We start from the raw sequence: 17,119 nt of genomic DNA on the forward strand, positions 1-17,119 counted from the left end.
TAAGCCAAAAGGTATTCTTTGAAAAAGCAATATAAAAAATTTCTTATATAACAAGCCTTTTCCCTCAAAGTGATGTCAATTAAATTACTTAGAAATGAACAAGAAGTAATTCTGTGTGACCCTATAGTTTTCTAGCAAGGTATTATCTGTCATGAAATCGGTAACAAATGAAATAGAATCCATCCGTTCAGCTCTAATTTTCCTCCCTTATGGATATCACCCAGAAGTGCTGCGTTACAAGGGAGAGGATAATTTGAGACTAATGGAAAAAGTAGGAGAATTCTGCAATGCCAAGTAACACAGAGCTGTATCAAAATGCCTTTGCTTTCAGACATACTATTAACTTATACAAGGAAAGTGAAGAACAGAGAAACCACATGTTTGCTATTATGCATATGATAACTTACAAAGCCAAGCCTAAACTTTGCTCGTGTTTCATTTTACTGTAGTATTTTTGTTTAATATCTTAACTCAGCCCAGAGCATGTGCAAATTCCCACGACTGGCAAAATGTCAAAATGAGCATTTAATTCAAGTAGTTTCCTATATATCGAGTCTTTTTTTTTCCCACTCAGATATAGATCAATTTATTTTGAATTTAAAATCAGGAGCTCTTGGAAGACGCAACACAATCTTTTCTTTAACAACCAATCTGCTCAGTGAAAAAACAGTATTTACTAAAATTTGCTGGATGATATTGAAAATTGGCTGTGATTTTTATAATTATTTGTTTTAAATCCAACCAAGACAAAAATATTCTAGAAAGGTATCCTGAAAGAATTCATTAAGTTAGAAAACCTTACAGAAGACTCATAAGTTGAAAACATTTGCTTGCTGCAACCTTTGAGCACTAACAGAAACATGGACATTATTGAATATCAACTGCAGGAACTGAAGAAGCTTAAACGGTAATTGCATCTCATCGTATACAAGGAAATTAATTCTATGATTTGTTAAGAAAACATGTTCTTCTTAAACAAGTTTGAATTTCATCACAGGATTGAAAATGATGGCACAAGTTACTGTCCAGTAAGTGAACACCACGTAGGAGCTTCAAGCATCCAAAATAGACATCTAACTTAAAAAAAATAAAAATTAATTGAGACCCGTTTGAAGAAACAGCATTGAAATCTTAAAAACATACGTATTGTGAGTCTCTGGGCTACAGAAAGAAGCCAGTTGAAAAAACACATTATGCCCATTTGGATATGCTTTAGTATATGAGCTTGCAAGCCAAAACATAGCTGATTTTAATCACAGAATGTCTTATGACCACATACCCCTAAAGTTTCTGCTGCTTAAGGCAGATACAACCTTTCTTCAGTAAAGTTCCCCAACAATCCAAGCTTAACTCTCATGTTATATATAAACTGTCCACCAACCACACTGCATTCTTACAAGGGTATGTATGACAATATCTAAACACGATTTTAAAACCTCAAGGGAAAAATTAAACTAGTTCTAGATTGCAAAGTCTGTGAAATCTGACATCATGACAGCACTTATTATTTTTAAAGAAATTTTCACTTTTTTGCACGCTTTGTTTTGTTAGCAGTGGATATTTCAAAGGATAAATATAAAAGTGGACATTAGCTGTCCCAGAAGACTCATAGCAGCCTTTCATATAAAAGCCTTTTTAAACTCAAATTAATTCTAGCTGTACTTGACAGTGCTCAGACATTCAATTAACTAATGCCTATGGAGTCACTGCATTCACAAGTTCAGTCACCAAGAAATGGGTCCAGAGTACAACCAACACTAATGATGTCTGGGTAGCAGAAGCTGGATGAAGAGAGCCGAACCTCTCACAATCCCTAGAAGAAAGCAACCAGCTCCAGATTCAGTCTGGATATTGCTGGCATGGGAGTACAGGGAAAATATCAGAATCGAGCTCTGTCGATCATAATTTCCTATGGGTAATTAAGAACAGCTGAAGGTACTCCCATTTTACAAATGGCAAGGTTGGTTACTCTTCTGCTAGAAAGAAATTGGCTAGTTGAGATTTTTTGTTAAGCTACTTCCATAATTTAAGTTGGGTTTGAAACAATCATCTCAGGCAATAGGAAACAAAAACTTTCAGAAAATGAAATTGCAGGACAAAATATGCAATCATAACTATCAAGAAGGGCAGCTCTTTGTGACAATAACAAGGATCCCCATTACAAAAGTGGCACTTACAATAACTCAGTTTGATTTGTCACATCAAAGAATATGCTTATACACAGTTCAGTTGAAAATATATTAAGGAAAATATGAATGAAAACTGTTTTAAACGTGCACAAAACCATTTGCAAAACCAGGAAGGAGTAGAAGTCAGAGAATGAATGAAAACTGTTTTAAACGTGCACAAAACCATTTGCAAAACCAGGAAGGAGTAGAAGTCAGAGACTTTCCAATGTAAAACTTCAGCTATAGTTTGTAAGGGAGCCTTTATTTCCATACCATGGCAGCTCTTGCTTAGCTACCTTGCTGTAGCACAAAATGATCAAAATGTCTAAACAACTTATATCAAACTTTAATTTGGTTCTCAATGGGCAAATAATTCACAGAAACACAAAGAAATATTTTAAAATAGCATTTTAAAGTTTTAAGCTAGGTAGTTCACGAACTTCTATTTTACATACATAAAATCCAATGCAACCATGAATCTCTCTACCAGTAGCAAGACCCTGCAAAATATCTTGCAGGTGGTTCACATAAGCTTTCAACAGATGTATTCCTGCTTGCTGAACATGACAGGGCATGTTTTATTTGTCTATTAATACATGTCTTCACTGCTTTTGGAGGAACAAGGATGTCTGCAAATAGGTCAATAAAGCATGCCATTAATTACCTAACACTTTTATTGTGACACTGTATAGAAAAGCAACACCTTTTTTTAAAAAAAAAAGTTGGAAAATTTATAATAAATTTAAATATCTCTCCACATCTGTTAGTTTTAAATCTCTCTGGAAAAGCTTAGTATTTAAAAGAACAAAAGCAGTAAACAAATAGGATTGGTTTTCTTTCTAGCTATGCTTTTCTTCCCCCTCTGACACATTTACCCATTCTTCTCACAGATGTTCTTTACACAAATTCCATATTTTATCATTCCCTTTTGTCTTGCAACAGAAACATTTGTTTAAAACAAAAGTGAAAGCTCTGACTGGTGCCCTGCTAAAAGACAGTTTACATGATTCAAAATGCATTTGATTTACCTCCCAAGGTAAAATTTATAAGCAAATCCTTTACTTATAACATAGACTTACAGCAGTCCAGTTGATGGACATGTGCAGTACCCCAAAACATTACTCCTCAAAGCAGGACTGGTAACCAAACATCAAAGAACTGGTACAACCCACTGCATGTAGTCTGTGCTTCACTGAAAAAGAAACTTATTTTCCTTAAAAAACCTCCCTACAGCAGTCTAAACCAAATACCTGTTAATTCACTATTTGGTACAATGAGTGCTTGCCACTAATGTATTTCTTTTAAAAACTTGTTTTAGATATTAGTTATGCACAATTTTTATACAACTGCATTTATAATTATTAAAAAAAAAAGTAACAGCTCCTCTAGCCGTCAGTGGAACATATTGGAAATGGTCTTGTCTTACACAATGGTCCAAATCTGACACTAAAAGCGATTTCTGGTAATGCACGTTTAGCATCAGTTATATATTCTGGAGGTGAGGAAAAAAACCCCACTCAAACCAACAAAGTAATTTCCCATGAAAATCCCTAATACTTTAAGATTGCAACAATGATCTGGCAAGTAAAGCACAAGAGCCAACATACTCAAGTACTGCTCTTGATTCTGCTGTTTGACCTTGAGTTCCCCTGCATCCCTAGTCCCTATTCAGTGAACTGACAGGAATGTTAAAAGTATTCTTCATTATATTTGTTAAATGATCTGGGATATTAAGACAGAAGGTTTCTAGAAGTGTGACAGTATTCTGTGAGTTAGCAAACATTTTCGAAGCCTTCACTCTCCTCAAAGTAGGAAATGGAGACTCAGTGCAATGTTTTTTCTGTTAAGAATAGGTACCACGATTATGACTGAAGGTCAGATTAGACAATTTTCATCTTTGCACTCACTAAAGCACAATTTTTTACTCCCAGATTAGACCTAGATTTAGGAAAGACAGACTAGAATTGGGAATGATGTCCTTCACTCACAGAACTTTGGGCTGAGAAGGGATTTAGCACACAAAGCTACAAAGGTTTATCATGTCACCCCTTTCTGCTCCAGTTTACAGTCCAAAATATTAGCTTAATATTGCTAATGCAATATCTTAAACCACAGCAGCTATTTGGTGCTTTGAACATCAGTGGCAGCCCTAACCTTCAGGCTGCCTTTGCAACTGAAGTTTGTAGTCTGGATTGTCTTCAAATAAAGATGAAAAGTTAAATATTATCTTTGTTTTCCCTGTGTCACATAGATCTAATGACTCACTAGCAGACAAGATGAAGAATGACCGAAAAGAATGTACTAAAATGGGGTGGCTGTAGGATTGCATGTGGTTTTACAGAGAAAAGACATGGTAATAAGAGCTGTCAAATAATTTTATCTATTATAAGTCTTCAGGAGTAAATAAGGTCAGCCTTGTTAGGTCAAATGATTCTTTCAATTCTCCTCCTGGGTGATCCAAATGAAGCAAACAAACTTTTTAGAGGCGATAAACATGAACTTAGGGTCTCAGAGGAGAAAGGTTAATTTTGCAGTTATTTTTGTATATCATCTAGGTAGCCATCTAGCAAAACTCAGAACAACTTGATGATAAATTATTATATTTTATGGTACTGAGGAGCTTTATAACAACTGCATTAAAGCCATTTAACATATGAAATACAGTTTTCCTGGCTCAAAAAGGTAAAAAAAAAAGTTGATAAGATATCCTTCTGCTTATCCAAATTTAAGACATTCCCAGCAATGAAAATGCCATTACTAACACCCCTATGCCCTACTCTTAAAAAAGAAATAAAGTTTGACATTTGAGATTTAGTTGCAGAGTAGATTAAAGCATTTATCTTACCTCTAGGAAATATAGTTCACATTTTTGTTTCAGTCAAATTGCAATTAGGGATGGAGGGAAGACACACAAAGAATACAAATAAAACAGATCGACAACTGACCTAGTCCATTTGGCAATCTTTGCTAAAGTGATGTTCAAGACACAGATGGGACACTGCTTCAGCAGAATAGTGTGAGGAAAGCAGCAGCAATATGTCTCATACACAACCTAGAACCAAATTTCTCAGAGGACGAGATTAAAAAAAAAAAAAAGCAGATCCCACACTTGTTTGTTCTAGGTCTCATCTGAAATTATATACTACCTGTTATAAAGACTAAACTTCAAACACTGTCATGTAAACTTCAATATCTATTATGCCACCATAATAATTGAGTTTTGAGTTAACTAGTCTTCCCTTACAAATCGTATCTTGTACTTTCAGCTCCCCTTAGACAGAAAAAGTCACTGAAACAAAATAAGTCTGCTATTTGTAATTGAGCCAGGGCAGGGTAAACATCATGCAGCTGTGCTTAGCTTATCTCACACTTCCCTTGCAATCTACACATGTGGAGTGCTTTAGTAATGCAACAAAAAATAAACAGAAGAAGAAAGACTAAGAAGATTAAGACCTTCTACAGTGGCAGGAGCCCAAAGGAGTCCACAACATTTCTCATTTATACAGGGGCCATGGTTAAAATAAATGCAGTTTCATTGCTGAGATGAACTTGTAGAGCCTTAGTTCTACACACAAAGAAGTAGGTTTTTTAAAAAATATATATCTGGGATCTACTTGCATTTAGAAACTCGCTTGAATACAGAAAATAAAATTTTAAACATTCTTTGCAAAATTCTCAAAGATGTCATCTATTTTAACATATAACCCTGAGCACAGTACAGTACTTGGGAGCAACCCCGAAGGCTGAAGCCTGTTTATCCACAGGTTAGACACAGCAGGTGCAGAAGGACAGTCAAGTTCCCCATATCACCTTCCTGCCACGCTTCCACCCAGGGTCCCCTCCTGAGAGATGCCAGAGGATGCTCTGTGCACGTTGTCCTCTGCGTGCAGCCGTGGCACCTGGCGAGCCCCAGGTGTCTCCCAAGCATGCCATTACCTGCTAGAGGCTCTCCTTCCACTGAGGGAAGAGCTCAGATCATCACTGTGATCGCTTCCTACATAACTGGTTTCAATCAAAATGAAAGGGATAAGCTTAAAAGAGGTTAGTTTTAGTAACATCCCCTTGCTGCTGCAGCGTAGGAGACAGATACTGACCCGCGGAGCCGCTGGGCACAGCAGCACCCTGCAGGTCCCAGCTGCTGTTAGCTGGTGGCACCCTCTGCTCACCCACTCTGGGTTGGTTAGTGCAGAACCATCAGTGCAGGTATCCACTGTAGTGGTAACCCATGCAATCAGGGCTTCCACTAAGTTAACAGTTTTGCTACCTACTAGAACACAGCAATAGTAAACCAGAGCTGCAATCTAAATACACAACAAATATAAATGAATTAATGTATTTCTGCAACTGTCAAGGCATTTCACCTACTGAATGTTAAGATTCAGGTCTCCGAGGCAAACTAGGCATGTGAGACAAGGTCACTGTAAGTAAATCTATTCACATCAGTGGATTTCAAGACAGATATTCACATATACACACTGCTCAATGTTCACATACAGTGAAAACTTGCTATCATAAAACCTGTAGACATCATGGCAACTTTAAATTATCAATCTTTTGCATGTGTTAAGATATAGTCACAGCAAATGAAGGAAAGAACTCTTTTTTGCTCCAACACCCTGCCCAAACAAGCCTACTTCAAGAAGTGCCCCTACAAGTTTCCTCAAATACTCTAGTAAAGACAAAAATACCTAGATCTAACTGGACCAATTTTCATTACAGTTCTTGCCAAACAGTACCTTCATAACTGCCCTTGAAAAAATAGATTACTTGGTGTGAAATGCTGGCAGCCACTGTCTTTGCCCTTGCTGACTCCTGCAATGCGTGCACAGTGACTTTTGGTGGAGAGGAGTACAGTGCTACACTTCCACCGCTTCAAGACAAACCTCATGTTTATACTATCAAAATGTAAACACTCAGAAAAAGAAAGGACTTGATAGCAGTTTGGAATTAAGCATTTTGTAAACAACTTTGAGATTGGAAATGGGAGATTTAACATGAAAATATTAATGATGTTGACAACATTGTAATAAATGCCTCTAACAGAACCTTGACTACAAACCTCTGGAATTGTTTGGAAAGCCTGTAATAAGACATGTGTAGAGCTCCTGGTAATGACACACAGTATTATTTTATTAAGCACTCTCAGAAATAAAATAGTCCCTCCTTGAGCATTTCTAGAAACTTCCATCAGAGTTCACAGGTGTCATAATGATGTTGCTGCTGAAACTCACTAGGACTGCAGCTAATTCTTTTCCTCCCCCTCCTCCTTTTAAACAGATGAGAAAGTAATCATATTTATTGTAGTCACACATTAAATTCATCAGACTTCTTGGGTATATAAAACTACTGAAATTCTTACCTCGGGTGATTTTGAGTTTTCATAATATATACCTTGAACTAAGTCACCAATAGCACTTGAAATGAGTTCCACAACCTGTAAAAAAAAGGAGAAAATCTCTATCACTAAATTTACTAACAAAGCCACTGCCAGGTTTCCAGAGAGATAAATGGTCATAACTTTCCTTGCAGAAAGCTTGTTGTGAAAGTCTGTAGGATTTACTGGGATATATTCTACACAATCATGATCCTGTCTCTCTGCTAAAACCTCTACTACAGTAACTCTTCTATCAAAGTTTTAAGTTAATACAAATGAAAAACAAGACTTTTTTTTCCTAAAGTGTGAACTATGGAGTGTATTCTCACAAGGACATTCACAGAACTAATAAATCCCAGTTCATGAATATGAGACAGTACCTCATCTGGGCTTTGTTTTGTTTTGTTTTTTTCCTGCCAAGTAAATACTTCACAATACCTCTCATTGGGAGCTGTTAAAATTCTAATCTTCATGGCTAATACAGAAAAGTCAGAATCCATAGAAAGGTAACCTTTCAAATGTGATCATTTGGTATTCGGGTACCCTGGGAATGCACTGTGGATGTATTTAGTGCATGGCCTGAGGCTCAGCTGTACCACATACACTGAAAGTCTGCAACACGGGAATGTTTAAATCAGATTTATCAATCTCTATTATCTTCAGGGTTCAGACTTTTTATTTTATTCAAGCGAAGCCTAAAAATCTGAACTTGATCCAGAATGTAAAACAAGCAGTCCACAGTCTCCCTGGAACTACTGTACAATTTAAAGTTGTGCACATGAACTGTCTTAATTGGAACAAAATACTCAGATTTATTGTAAAATTAAATGCAGGCATTTCAAATAAGTACACCTTAAGGCTACCCCTTTAGTTGCTCACGAAGTTTTAATTTCTTGAATGTTTAATTTCCTATGCATATAAGCCTATATCTGATTCCTCTTTTTGCTTCCTAAAATTCAACGTAGTTCTTATTGAATTAAAAGATTTAGTTTCAATTTTTATCATTCTTGTAACTGAAGACAAGAAGTCAAATGATAAAACCCCTAACAGAAAGATATTTTAACATTTAGGCATACTTTATTTGATAATAAAAACACATTTGTATGCTAGTTTTGAGGACTAGCAGAAAGGTTGTGTATTTTCTTTTTTTTTTTTTTTAAACACTGGTTCATATACATATTCATATACACAAAGCACGCGCTAACTTTAGAAATGGTGCTGATTAAAAGTCATGTTTTTTCTTGCAATGCATATGGGTTAATTTGCAAGACCTATAAAAACAGTAAAAAAATTTTATTTTTTTTTTTTTTAAAAATCACATTGCCCTTTAGGAAACTTGATACTGAAGAAATATTGTAGCAATATGAGCTGCAGAGGAACTGAAAGGACAATGATCCTACAGTGTTACCAGATGTGTTGAGTTATTTAAGTGGGGAACAGAGAAAATGAGGGGCTTTTTTTTTCTCTCTCTCCCTCCCCCCCCCCCCCTTTTTTTTTTTTTTAAGGTATCAGATAAGCCTTATTCCCAAATCCAGGAGGACTGAGTATCGCCAATAGGTCTATGAAAGTCTGTAACTAAATGCCCAGGATCAGATTGTATTACAGTTTATACAAGCAACATCCCAAGATTCTTCTGATGGCTAGGACACATAATACAGATCAATCACTCACTAAAAAATGTTATGGTTTGTGAAATGGTCTGAGCTCAGAGACCTACACTGGTAATACGAAGAGGAATTTACAAAGACACCGAGTCCTACTCTAAATGTCAAAGTGATAGTATGAACTTTTAACAATGCAGCTGGCTCTGGATAACTAGACCTTTTCCTCTCTCGCCTGAAACTCTAAACTGAGCAGGACCCTGTTTTGGGGTTTCTTTTTTCCATCTCTCCTCTCCCTTTTTAGTGCAACTCTGCTCTTAAAGGCAATTTTAACTGACTTAAAACAATCTCGGTGAAACATTTGTGAACAATTGTACCTCTTCCTCTTACAGTCTATAAAACATCTTAGGAGAATTATACATCCACTATTTAGAAGAATCCATATATTAAATACCACTAGGCCTTTAGTGACATATTGAACACTGTATGTTAGCAAGAATTTAGTATTATTATTACCTCCCTTCTTTCCAAATACCTTTTTTTTAAAAAAAAAAGATATTTTTCTAAGGTAAATGCAAGGCCATACAGATCACTACCAGGAATGAAATTCCAGTTTCAAGAGCACAGTGGGATGCTTGCATGAGGCTCTGTTACTTCATCAACCCTTAATCTGATCTATGAAAAGCATCTGCTGCTTAACATCGGTGGCCTGGGGTCCTGAGCACTGAGGAAAGCAATGAGAAATGAGGAAACCAGGTAATTTTCCTCTGCATCCCAAACTGACATAGAAGAAGAAAACTTATTACAGATTCAGTAGTATTCATGCAGTCAGTGACACACTGACTAGTTCTTGTGCAGCACTTTTTATCAGAAAATTGGAAAGCAATCAACACCCTTTGTAAAATTTATTCCCCCTGTTTTATGTAAGGGGAAAACAGTGACAGGGAACCGATCTTCCCCGAGATCATGCCGCATGGAAGAACAGAAAACAGTATCCAAGTCAACGCTATTCTCATCAGTGCCTTTCTGTTTGACCAGTGCCCTGTTACAGCTGCTGACATTTCTGAGAAGGAAGTTTGAAGAGCAGTAAAGGTAGATGAAAAATCAAGTGCTCTAACTGTTTTTCTTCTCATTTGAAGGTTCAGCTCCATTTTAAACAAGTTCAAAGACAGGGAAAGGGAAGAAATGATTGCCAGAATTAGTGCTTGAAAACAACAGTGTCTCAAAAGACACCAAGGGTAGACTACTCAATCTCTCTTCCTACTATTTTGCCATTTGTCTACACATTTTTGAGAAGCCTGGCCTCTCTTAGGTACTTGAGATGAGCAGGAGTAACATTCTATTGAGATAAAACAAACTCTATTTTTCATTTTCCACTCTGCATCAGCATCTCCCAAAGCACTGTGTTTTCTGCTCCTCTGAAACGTCCATGTAGCTAGGGCCAGCCCAGGGGATGACCCATTACTTGTAGGTGAAAGTGGACATGCAAATAATTTCACACCCTTTAAAGACTTGTTCTGCAGCAGTTCTGCCAGTGGTTTATTTGTTTGTTTTTTTCTTAAGGAGGTTTAACTTCAACACTTTCTGTAGAGATGTGATCTCTTCTGCTTTTAAAAGGTCAACACAAAGGCCATCAATTTATGACAAACATAGGGAAAAGAGATGGACTGTTAAAGCTAAAAATCTCTCCTGCTATCTAGGTAGACTAAGTGTATAACATGTAAATTCTGGACACAAGCATGTGATTGCTGATTCCAAAGCAAGATAGAATTCATGCTCTGACCTCTCTGATTTATGCAAATTTAAAGAGTTCAGATGACCGTGCTATGTTTCAATGCCAGAAGAGCTCTGTAGGTTTGAAGATCAGAAGTTTGGTGAAAATTAATTCACCCTTGTCTGGTACAGTAATTTATTTGTCAAAAAAACGCACAGCTTTAGCCCTTCAAGCCCTTCTTTAAATTTACTTCAAGTTTAGTTTCTCAAGCTCTGATTTTCTAAATATTGATTGATGAAATAAAACAAAATGGTGGTAATTTTCCTAGCAGTTCAGAAAATTACTCAGGATGTTCACCCAACCACACATTGAATTTCCTCCCTTCTTTTCCTGAAATCAGAAAAAATCTTTCAGGTGGTTTATTGAGGACCCATCTACAAAATAATTAAGAGTTCAGAATTTCCAAAGCATTCTACACACATGACAATCAGAATAGGGCTGGCTGTCACGGGTATAGCAGCCCGGTTCTTGACTGCAGTTGATCACTCTGAGAAATCCAGCTCTGTCTATAAAAAACAGAGGTGTCTTTTAATTAAAGTGAAACTTTAAAGCTAGATGGACTGCAAGGAAATCACGGAATGTAAGACACTTCAGTAGAACACTTTCTCTGAAGTTAGTTGATATGATTCAGACTCCCTCAAGCACAGTAAAAAGAATGGATTCTGGGCCCCACTCAACCTTCACAAGATTTCTAAACACCCTGGATGGAAAGAAGACATTGCTGCCATCAGTTTAGCAACTCAGGCACTTTGTTCCCTTTACTTGTCTTTGAAATATTTTGTTTAAAGTTCACTGCAACATAACACTGCATATGTATTTTTTCCTGTTTTTCATTCTAGTTTAAAAAAAAAAAAAAAAAAAGGAATGAATTTGAGCTCCATTCAATGTGTGGTAGTTTTATTTTAAATTCAGCAGCTGAAGTAGAATTGATTACACAGACCACGTTATTTCATAGTAGTAATACAGTGTCTCTCCAGATTCTACTGGATATTTTCAAGGGGAACATCAGGGAAAGGATGAAGCTCTTGTGGGAAGACAGGAAACAGCACTAGGAGAAAAACAGCAATGGATATATCTTCGTTCCTCATCCTTCCCGATTTCTATTTGAGAAACTTCCTCAGCTTTGCCAAATTCCTTTCAAAAAGGACCACAAGTAATTCCTTCCTTTCTTAGTGTTGAAACAATATCCTTTCCTCACACATCTCCTATGACAGACCCTACTCCTTGCTGCTGATTTGTCAACTTGAAAATGTAGCAAGACTCCTCCATGCAAGTAAAGAAGAAAATTAGACAGTCGGGAAACATTCAATATACAGATAGAAGTTTGACAATTTGACTTCCCACCCCAAACAAGTGTCAATTTTTGGAAATATTTCTACACTAAAATTCCACAGAAAGTTCTTAAAATTAAATATTCTCCTGCATTTGACACAGAAACACTGCAACACTAGGAAGCTAAGACAAAACTCTGTAAAGAGCTGAAATTGGATTTTGATTGTTCAATAATACCTAAAGAAAAGGAGCAAAACCTCTAAGGAGTTCCAAGAACACTGGAATTTAATTTTCTTTCTTGGTAATCTCCTCAAACATCATTAGTCATACAGGTAACTAAGTGTGCCAGTCTACAGAATTATTTTTTAATGTGAAGTTTATTGAATCCTATTGGATTTACTATTTGAAATCATCTTGAGCTTTACTATTTTGTTAAAGCTGTCCCTCTCTTAGTTGAAACACAAAGAAAGGACTCTTCCCAGTGACTTGCTTTCTAGCAAGTTTTAAATGCTCTTGGAAAACTCATTTATGGTTTTCTTCACTCTCTTAATGTTGAATTAGTAGTAAAATAAAATGTGGAATCACCCAAATCCACTACTTGATAAAAAGGTACTTCCTAGACATAAAAAAAAAAAAAAAAAATCCTTCAAAATAATCAGCAACAGTCAATTTGGATATTGTTAGTATTGTCAAATACCTTCCTTAAGGTCAGTTTACCTTAAGGATTTTCAAGTGTTAAATTACCCTTTTTATGCTGATCAACATTATCTGCAGAATGGGTTTTCACTAGTATAAAGACTTCTAGTGCATAATTCAGTAATTTTCTTTAAAAATAACATAATCAACAGAAGAAATACTGTTTTTCATTCTCTACCTCCACATGGTACCTTAATACATTGTATTAATATCTTTGCAGATCCAGTGCAGCAGATCCTTGCACTGAAGTACTCAACGAACTGTTGATGAGTGACTCAGGTTAGAGAAGTATGTGATTTCTCCATCTTGACCCTTTTGGATGGGGTAATTTCATTACATACCTTTCTTCTAGACAAAACAGTGATCAAAGAAGGTATCATGACTACACAGTTTCTGTAGCTAAAAAACCCTCCTCATCAATAACTGACGCAGAAGACCATGGCTATAAAACGCTAATTCCAGTCATGCTGGTGCAGACAACCATTAAACTGAGAAACGTTCACAAATGAATTGTGGATTAAACTAAGTTAAAAAACTATCTGATCAGATCCAAGCTGACAGAAATTATAAGTGGTATTAACTATTTTGCATAGGCTGTATCTGAAGAAACGTGAATCAGTAGTAATGCCATTTAGTATCCAACAGATGGAACGAACTAAACGAAGCTGCAGATGTTTATTAAACTAGCAAATCAACAATCCTCTGTACCAGGAGCAGCAGCAGTCAGATTCTAGACTGCAACTGAAATGCTGCTGAATTTCAACACACTAATATTAACAACCAGTTCCAGTCCATCCAAAGATTCAATCTTCTTGCTAGGCAACAAGATGTCAAATACCTCGGCGTTTTGTTTAAAAATACAATTAACTCACCTACATTACTGGTATAATTTTATGCACTATACTATATTATTTCACTGAATCCATGTCAGGTGTAAAGGCACTATTACTAAAAATTTGACCCTGGGAGGGTTCATTTTAATGATGAGCTATACAGCAGTGCAAAAAGAGCTGGGGGTTATATGTAGAATCATAGAATAGTTTGGGCTGGAAGGGGCCTTAAAGATCAAACTAGTTCCAACCCCCCTGCCATGGGCAGGGGCACCTGCCACTAGATCAGATTCCTCAAAGCCCCGTCCAACCTGGCCTTGAACACTGCCAGGGAGAAGCAGCCACAACTTCTCTGAGCAACCTGTTCCTATATCTTACTATTCTCACAATAAAAAATGTCTTCTTTCTATCTCATCTAAATCTTTCAGTTTAAAATGGTTACCCCTCATCCTATCCCCACCACTCCCTGATAAAAAGTCCCTCCCCATCTTTCCTGTAGACCCCCCTGAAGTATTGGAAGGCTGCTACAGGATCTCCCTGGAGCCTTCTCTTCTCCAGGCTGAACAACCCAAACTCTCTCAGCCTGTCCCCACAGGGGAGGTGCTCCAGCCCCCTCATCATCTTCATGGCCTCCTCTGAACCTGCTCAAGTAAATCCATGCCTTTCTTACACTGGGGGCCACAAAGCTGGACACAGAACTCCAGGTGGGGTCTCACAAGAGTGGAGTAGAGGGGGAGAACCAACCTCCCTCAACCTGCTGGCCACACTTCACTTGATGCAGCCCAGGATACATTTGGCTTTCTGGGCTGTGAGTGCACACTGCTGGCTCATAGTCAGTTTTCCATCCACTAATGCCCCTAGGTCCTTCTCCCCAGGGCTGCTCTCAATCCACTCATTGCCCAGCCTGTGTTTGTGCTTGGGATTGCCTCGGTCCGTGTGCAGGACCTCGCACTTGGCCTTGTTGAACTTCATGAGGTTTGCACAGGCCCACCTCTCCAGCCTGTAAAGATCCCTCTGGATGGCATCTCCCTTCCCTCCAGCACGTAATAGTAATACAATCTTTCACCCTATATACAAGACACCTATCTTTTAACCTCTTCTAGTAGTACAATGTGTATAAACACCTGCTGGGCAGAAATGAAGCAGAGGGAGCCAAATTCTTCTCAGAGGTGCCTACTGACAGGATGAGGCAATGGGCACAAATTAAAACATGAGATTCCATTCAGACACATGGAAACACTTTTCTGTGAGGGCATCAAACAATGGAACAGGTTGCCCAGAGTTGTGAAGTCTTCACCTATGGAGATATTTAAAAGCCATCTGGACATGGTCCTGGGCAACCTGCTCTAGCTGACCCTGCCTGAGCAGGGAGTGTGGGCTTGACGATCTCAAGAGGTTCCTTGCAACCTCAACTATTCTGTGATACCAGCAGCTGGTGGAGGAGGACAACAGCTGATGGACAACAGCTGATTTTGCATTCTTATAGCTGCAGCACCAGTAATAACTTTTCTCATATTTGAAATAATAAAACCAAGGCTACAAGCTGGTGCCAAATACTCTTTTAGGGAAGGGTTAAGCTTACTGATTGTTCTGGGAACAGATTTCCCTTTTATGAATAGTTAAGTTCTTGGGAGACTGAGAAAGGCCATCCAGACAAATCTTAGATTCTTATCACTCTTGGTAACAGCTCTGAATTGCAACTGAATAATCAAAAAAAAAAAAAAAAAAATCTATTTTCACTTTTTAAGTGTATTCTCTGTTGAATTTTTTCACCAGATGGACAGCTGATTACATACCTACCTCCCGTCCTCCTGAAAAATTGTTTAACCACCTTGTTATGAAAAACCACTTCTAGAACGAAATACGTCCTAAGTTCCCACCCACCCAAAGATGGATGTTAATATGTATTAAGTCCCCACTCAAAAAAAAAAGGCCATATGAGATAATATTAAGACAGTATTTCACCAGAAAGAGATTTGATTGCTTCTTATCCTGCTATGCACTCTCAATATGAATCTTATTATGTTTAAGAACAGACTTTAAATAAAGCCAAGAAAACAGAACTTCTGATCTTCCACTGCTTCAGCTATAAAAAGAATGAAGTTGGCATTGCAAGTATCACTCATGGAGGACATCACCTTCCACAACTTTATGAAAATTCATTTTCATTTTATAATTTGTGTATGAGCTAAAGCTATTTAGCAATGAATCCCCCCATGATGATTATTCATGGCTGTGAAAGAAAGAGCTGTAATGAATATCTCTGCTTTAAGAAACCCAGACAGTGCCAATACCTATTCCAAGTAAGTGGTGAATGGAGCAGCAGAACTGCTGGCTCTTGAGAGTCCTTTCTCGCAGTGTGCATCTCATGCAGAATAAAACATCACATACCCACAAGTTTTCATTACTTCAACTTCTCAGAATAAATTTTGTTTTCTTTTGAATATCCATTTCCTACATATTCTGGCAGCGATCAACATCTTGGATACAGTTTCGTGTTAACAGTTAAGGAAATATCAAATATAGCCACTTTTTAATGTTTGCCTCAAATCTTTAAAAGGCAGTTTCTTCTTTGAAGTGTAAGGGGTTATGTCTTTTAAAAAATGTAAGAACCTTTCTTCCATAATTTGGCCTTAACGTTAAATTGATTTTTGTACACACACACATATATATATATGCACATATATATATCTCAAAGCCTGAAAAGATTTTTGATTCCTAAGCCCTTTGTCTTCACCACTAGACAACTGCCAACTCAGTGTCATGCATTAAGGGAGCAAACAACAGAGGGACAGACCCTGCTACCTCAACTACCCAGAACACATTTCCCAGGTATAGTGATTATCTTGGGATCTTAAATGACCTCTGACTTTCCTCTCAGCAAAATCAGGTTTTTCATCAGTTTCTTCAAATTAGTTTTCACTTTCTTCTTCATTGATGCTCAAAAGCCACCTCTGAAAAGTCATCCCTCTTTCATATATAGATAGCATATTAGTATTTTCCAGACCATTCTGTTAATTAGAATGAGGAATACATTCCTATCAGAAAAACTGATAGAACAATCATGTGTTAAAAGGAGCTGTAGGGTTCACCTCTGAGGAGAACAATATTTACCTTGAAAAATGGTAGGTATTTACTCAAGCAGGAAACATTTGACTTTGGTCTGCTGGGCACACCAGAGCAGCAGTAAGACATGTCTGATTGCTACTATGAGGAAGGCAAATTCAAAGGCAAGCTGAGGAACGTTCGTTAGTGAGATGATTCAGAGGTAGAAACATTAAATGGACTTTGTGCAAACCAGTATGAAAACCTTTAGTAGTCTATTGAAAATTCATCAAAACCGAGTGGATAACTTTTTCCTGAGACTGTTACTTGCTCAATTAACATAGCATTGAGACAGAGTC

General features: G+C 37.3%; 2 protein-coding genes across 2 annotated transcripts in view; both read right to left on the reverse strand.

The window, feature by feature from the left end:
- BEND3 (BEN domain containing 3) overlaps positions 1-7,538 on the reverse strand; it is a 63,439-nt gene extending 55,901 nt beyond the window's left edge. Inside the window, exon 1 of the mRNA XM_074896115.1 lies at positions 7,528-7,538. The gene's annotated coding sequence lies outside the window, so the exon portion shown is untranslated. The remainder of the gene's footprint in view (positions 1-7,527) is intronic.
- PDSS2 (decaprenyl diphosphate synthase subunit 2) overlaps positions 1-17,119 on the reverse strand; it is a 123,023-nt gene that overhangs the window by 21,792 nt on the left and 84,112 nt on the right. Inside the window, exon 4 of the mRNA XM_074896116.1 lies at positions 7,528-7,602. Coding sequence (XP_074752217.1) covers positions 7,528-7,602 — 75 coding nt within the window. The remainder of the gene's footprint in view (positions 1-7,527; positions 7,603-17,119) is intronic.

Source organism: Athene noctua, chromosome 1 (genome assembly GCF_965140245.1).
Source record: "Athene noctua chromosome 1, bAthNoc1.hap1.1, whole genome shotgun sequence".
NCBI classification, from domain to species: domain Eukaryota; kingdom Metazoa; phylum Chordata; class Aves; order Strigiformes; family Strigidae; genus Athene; species Athene noctua.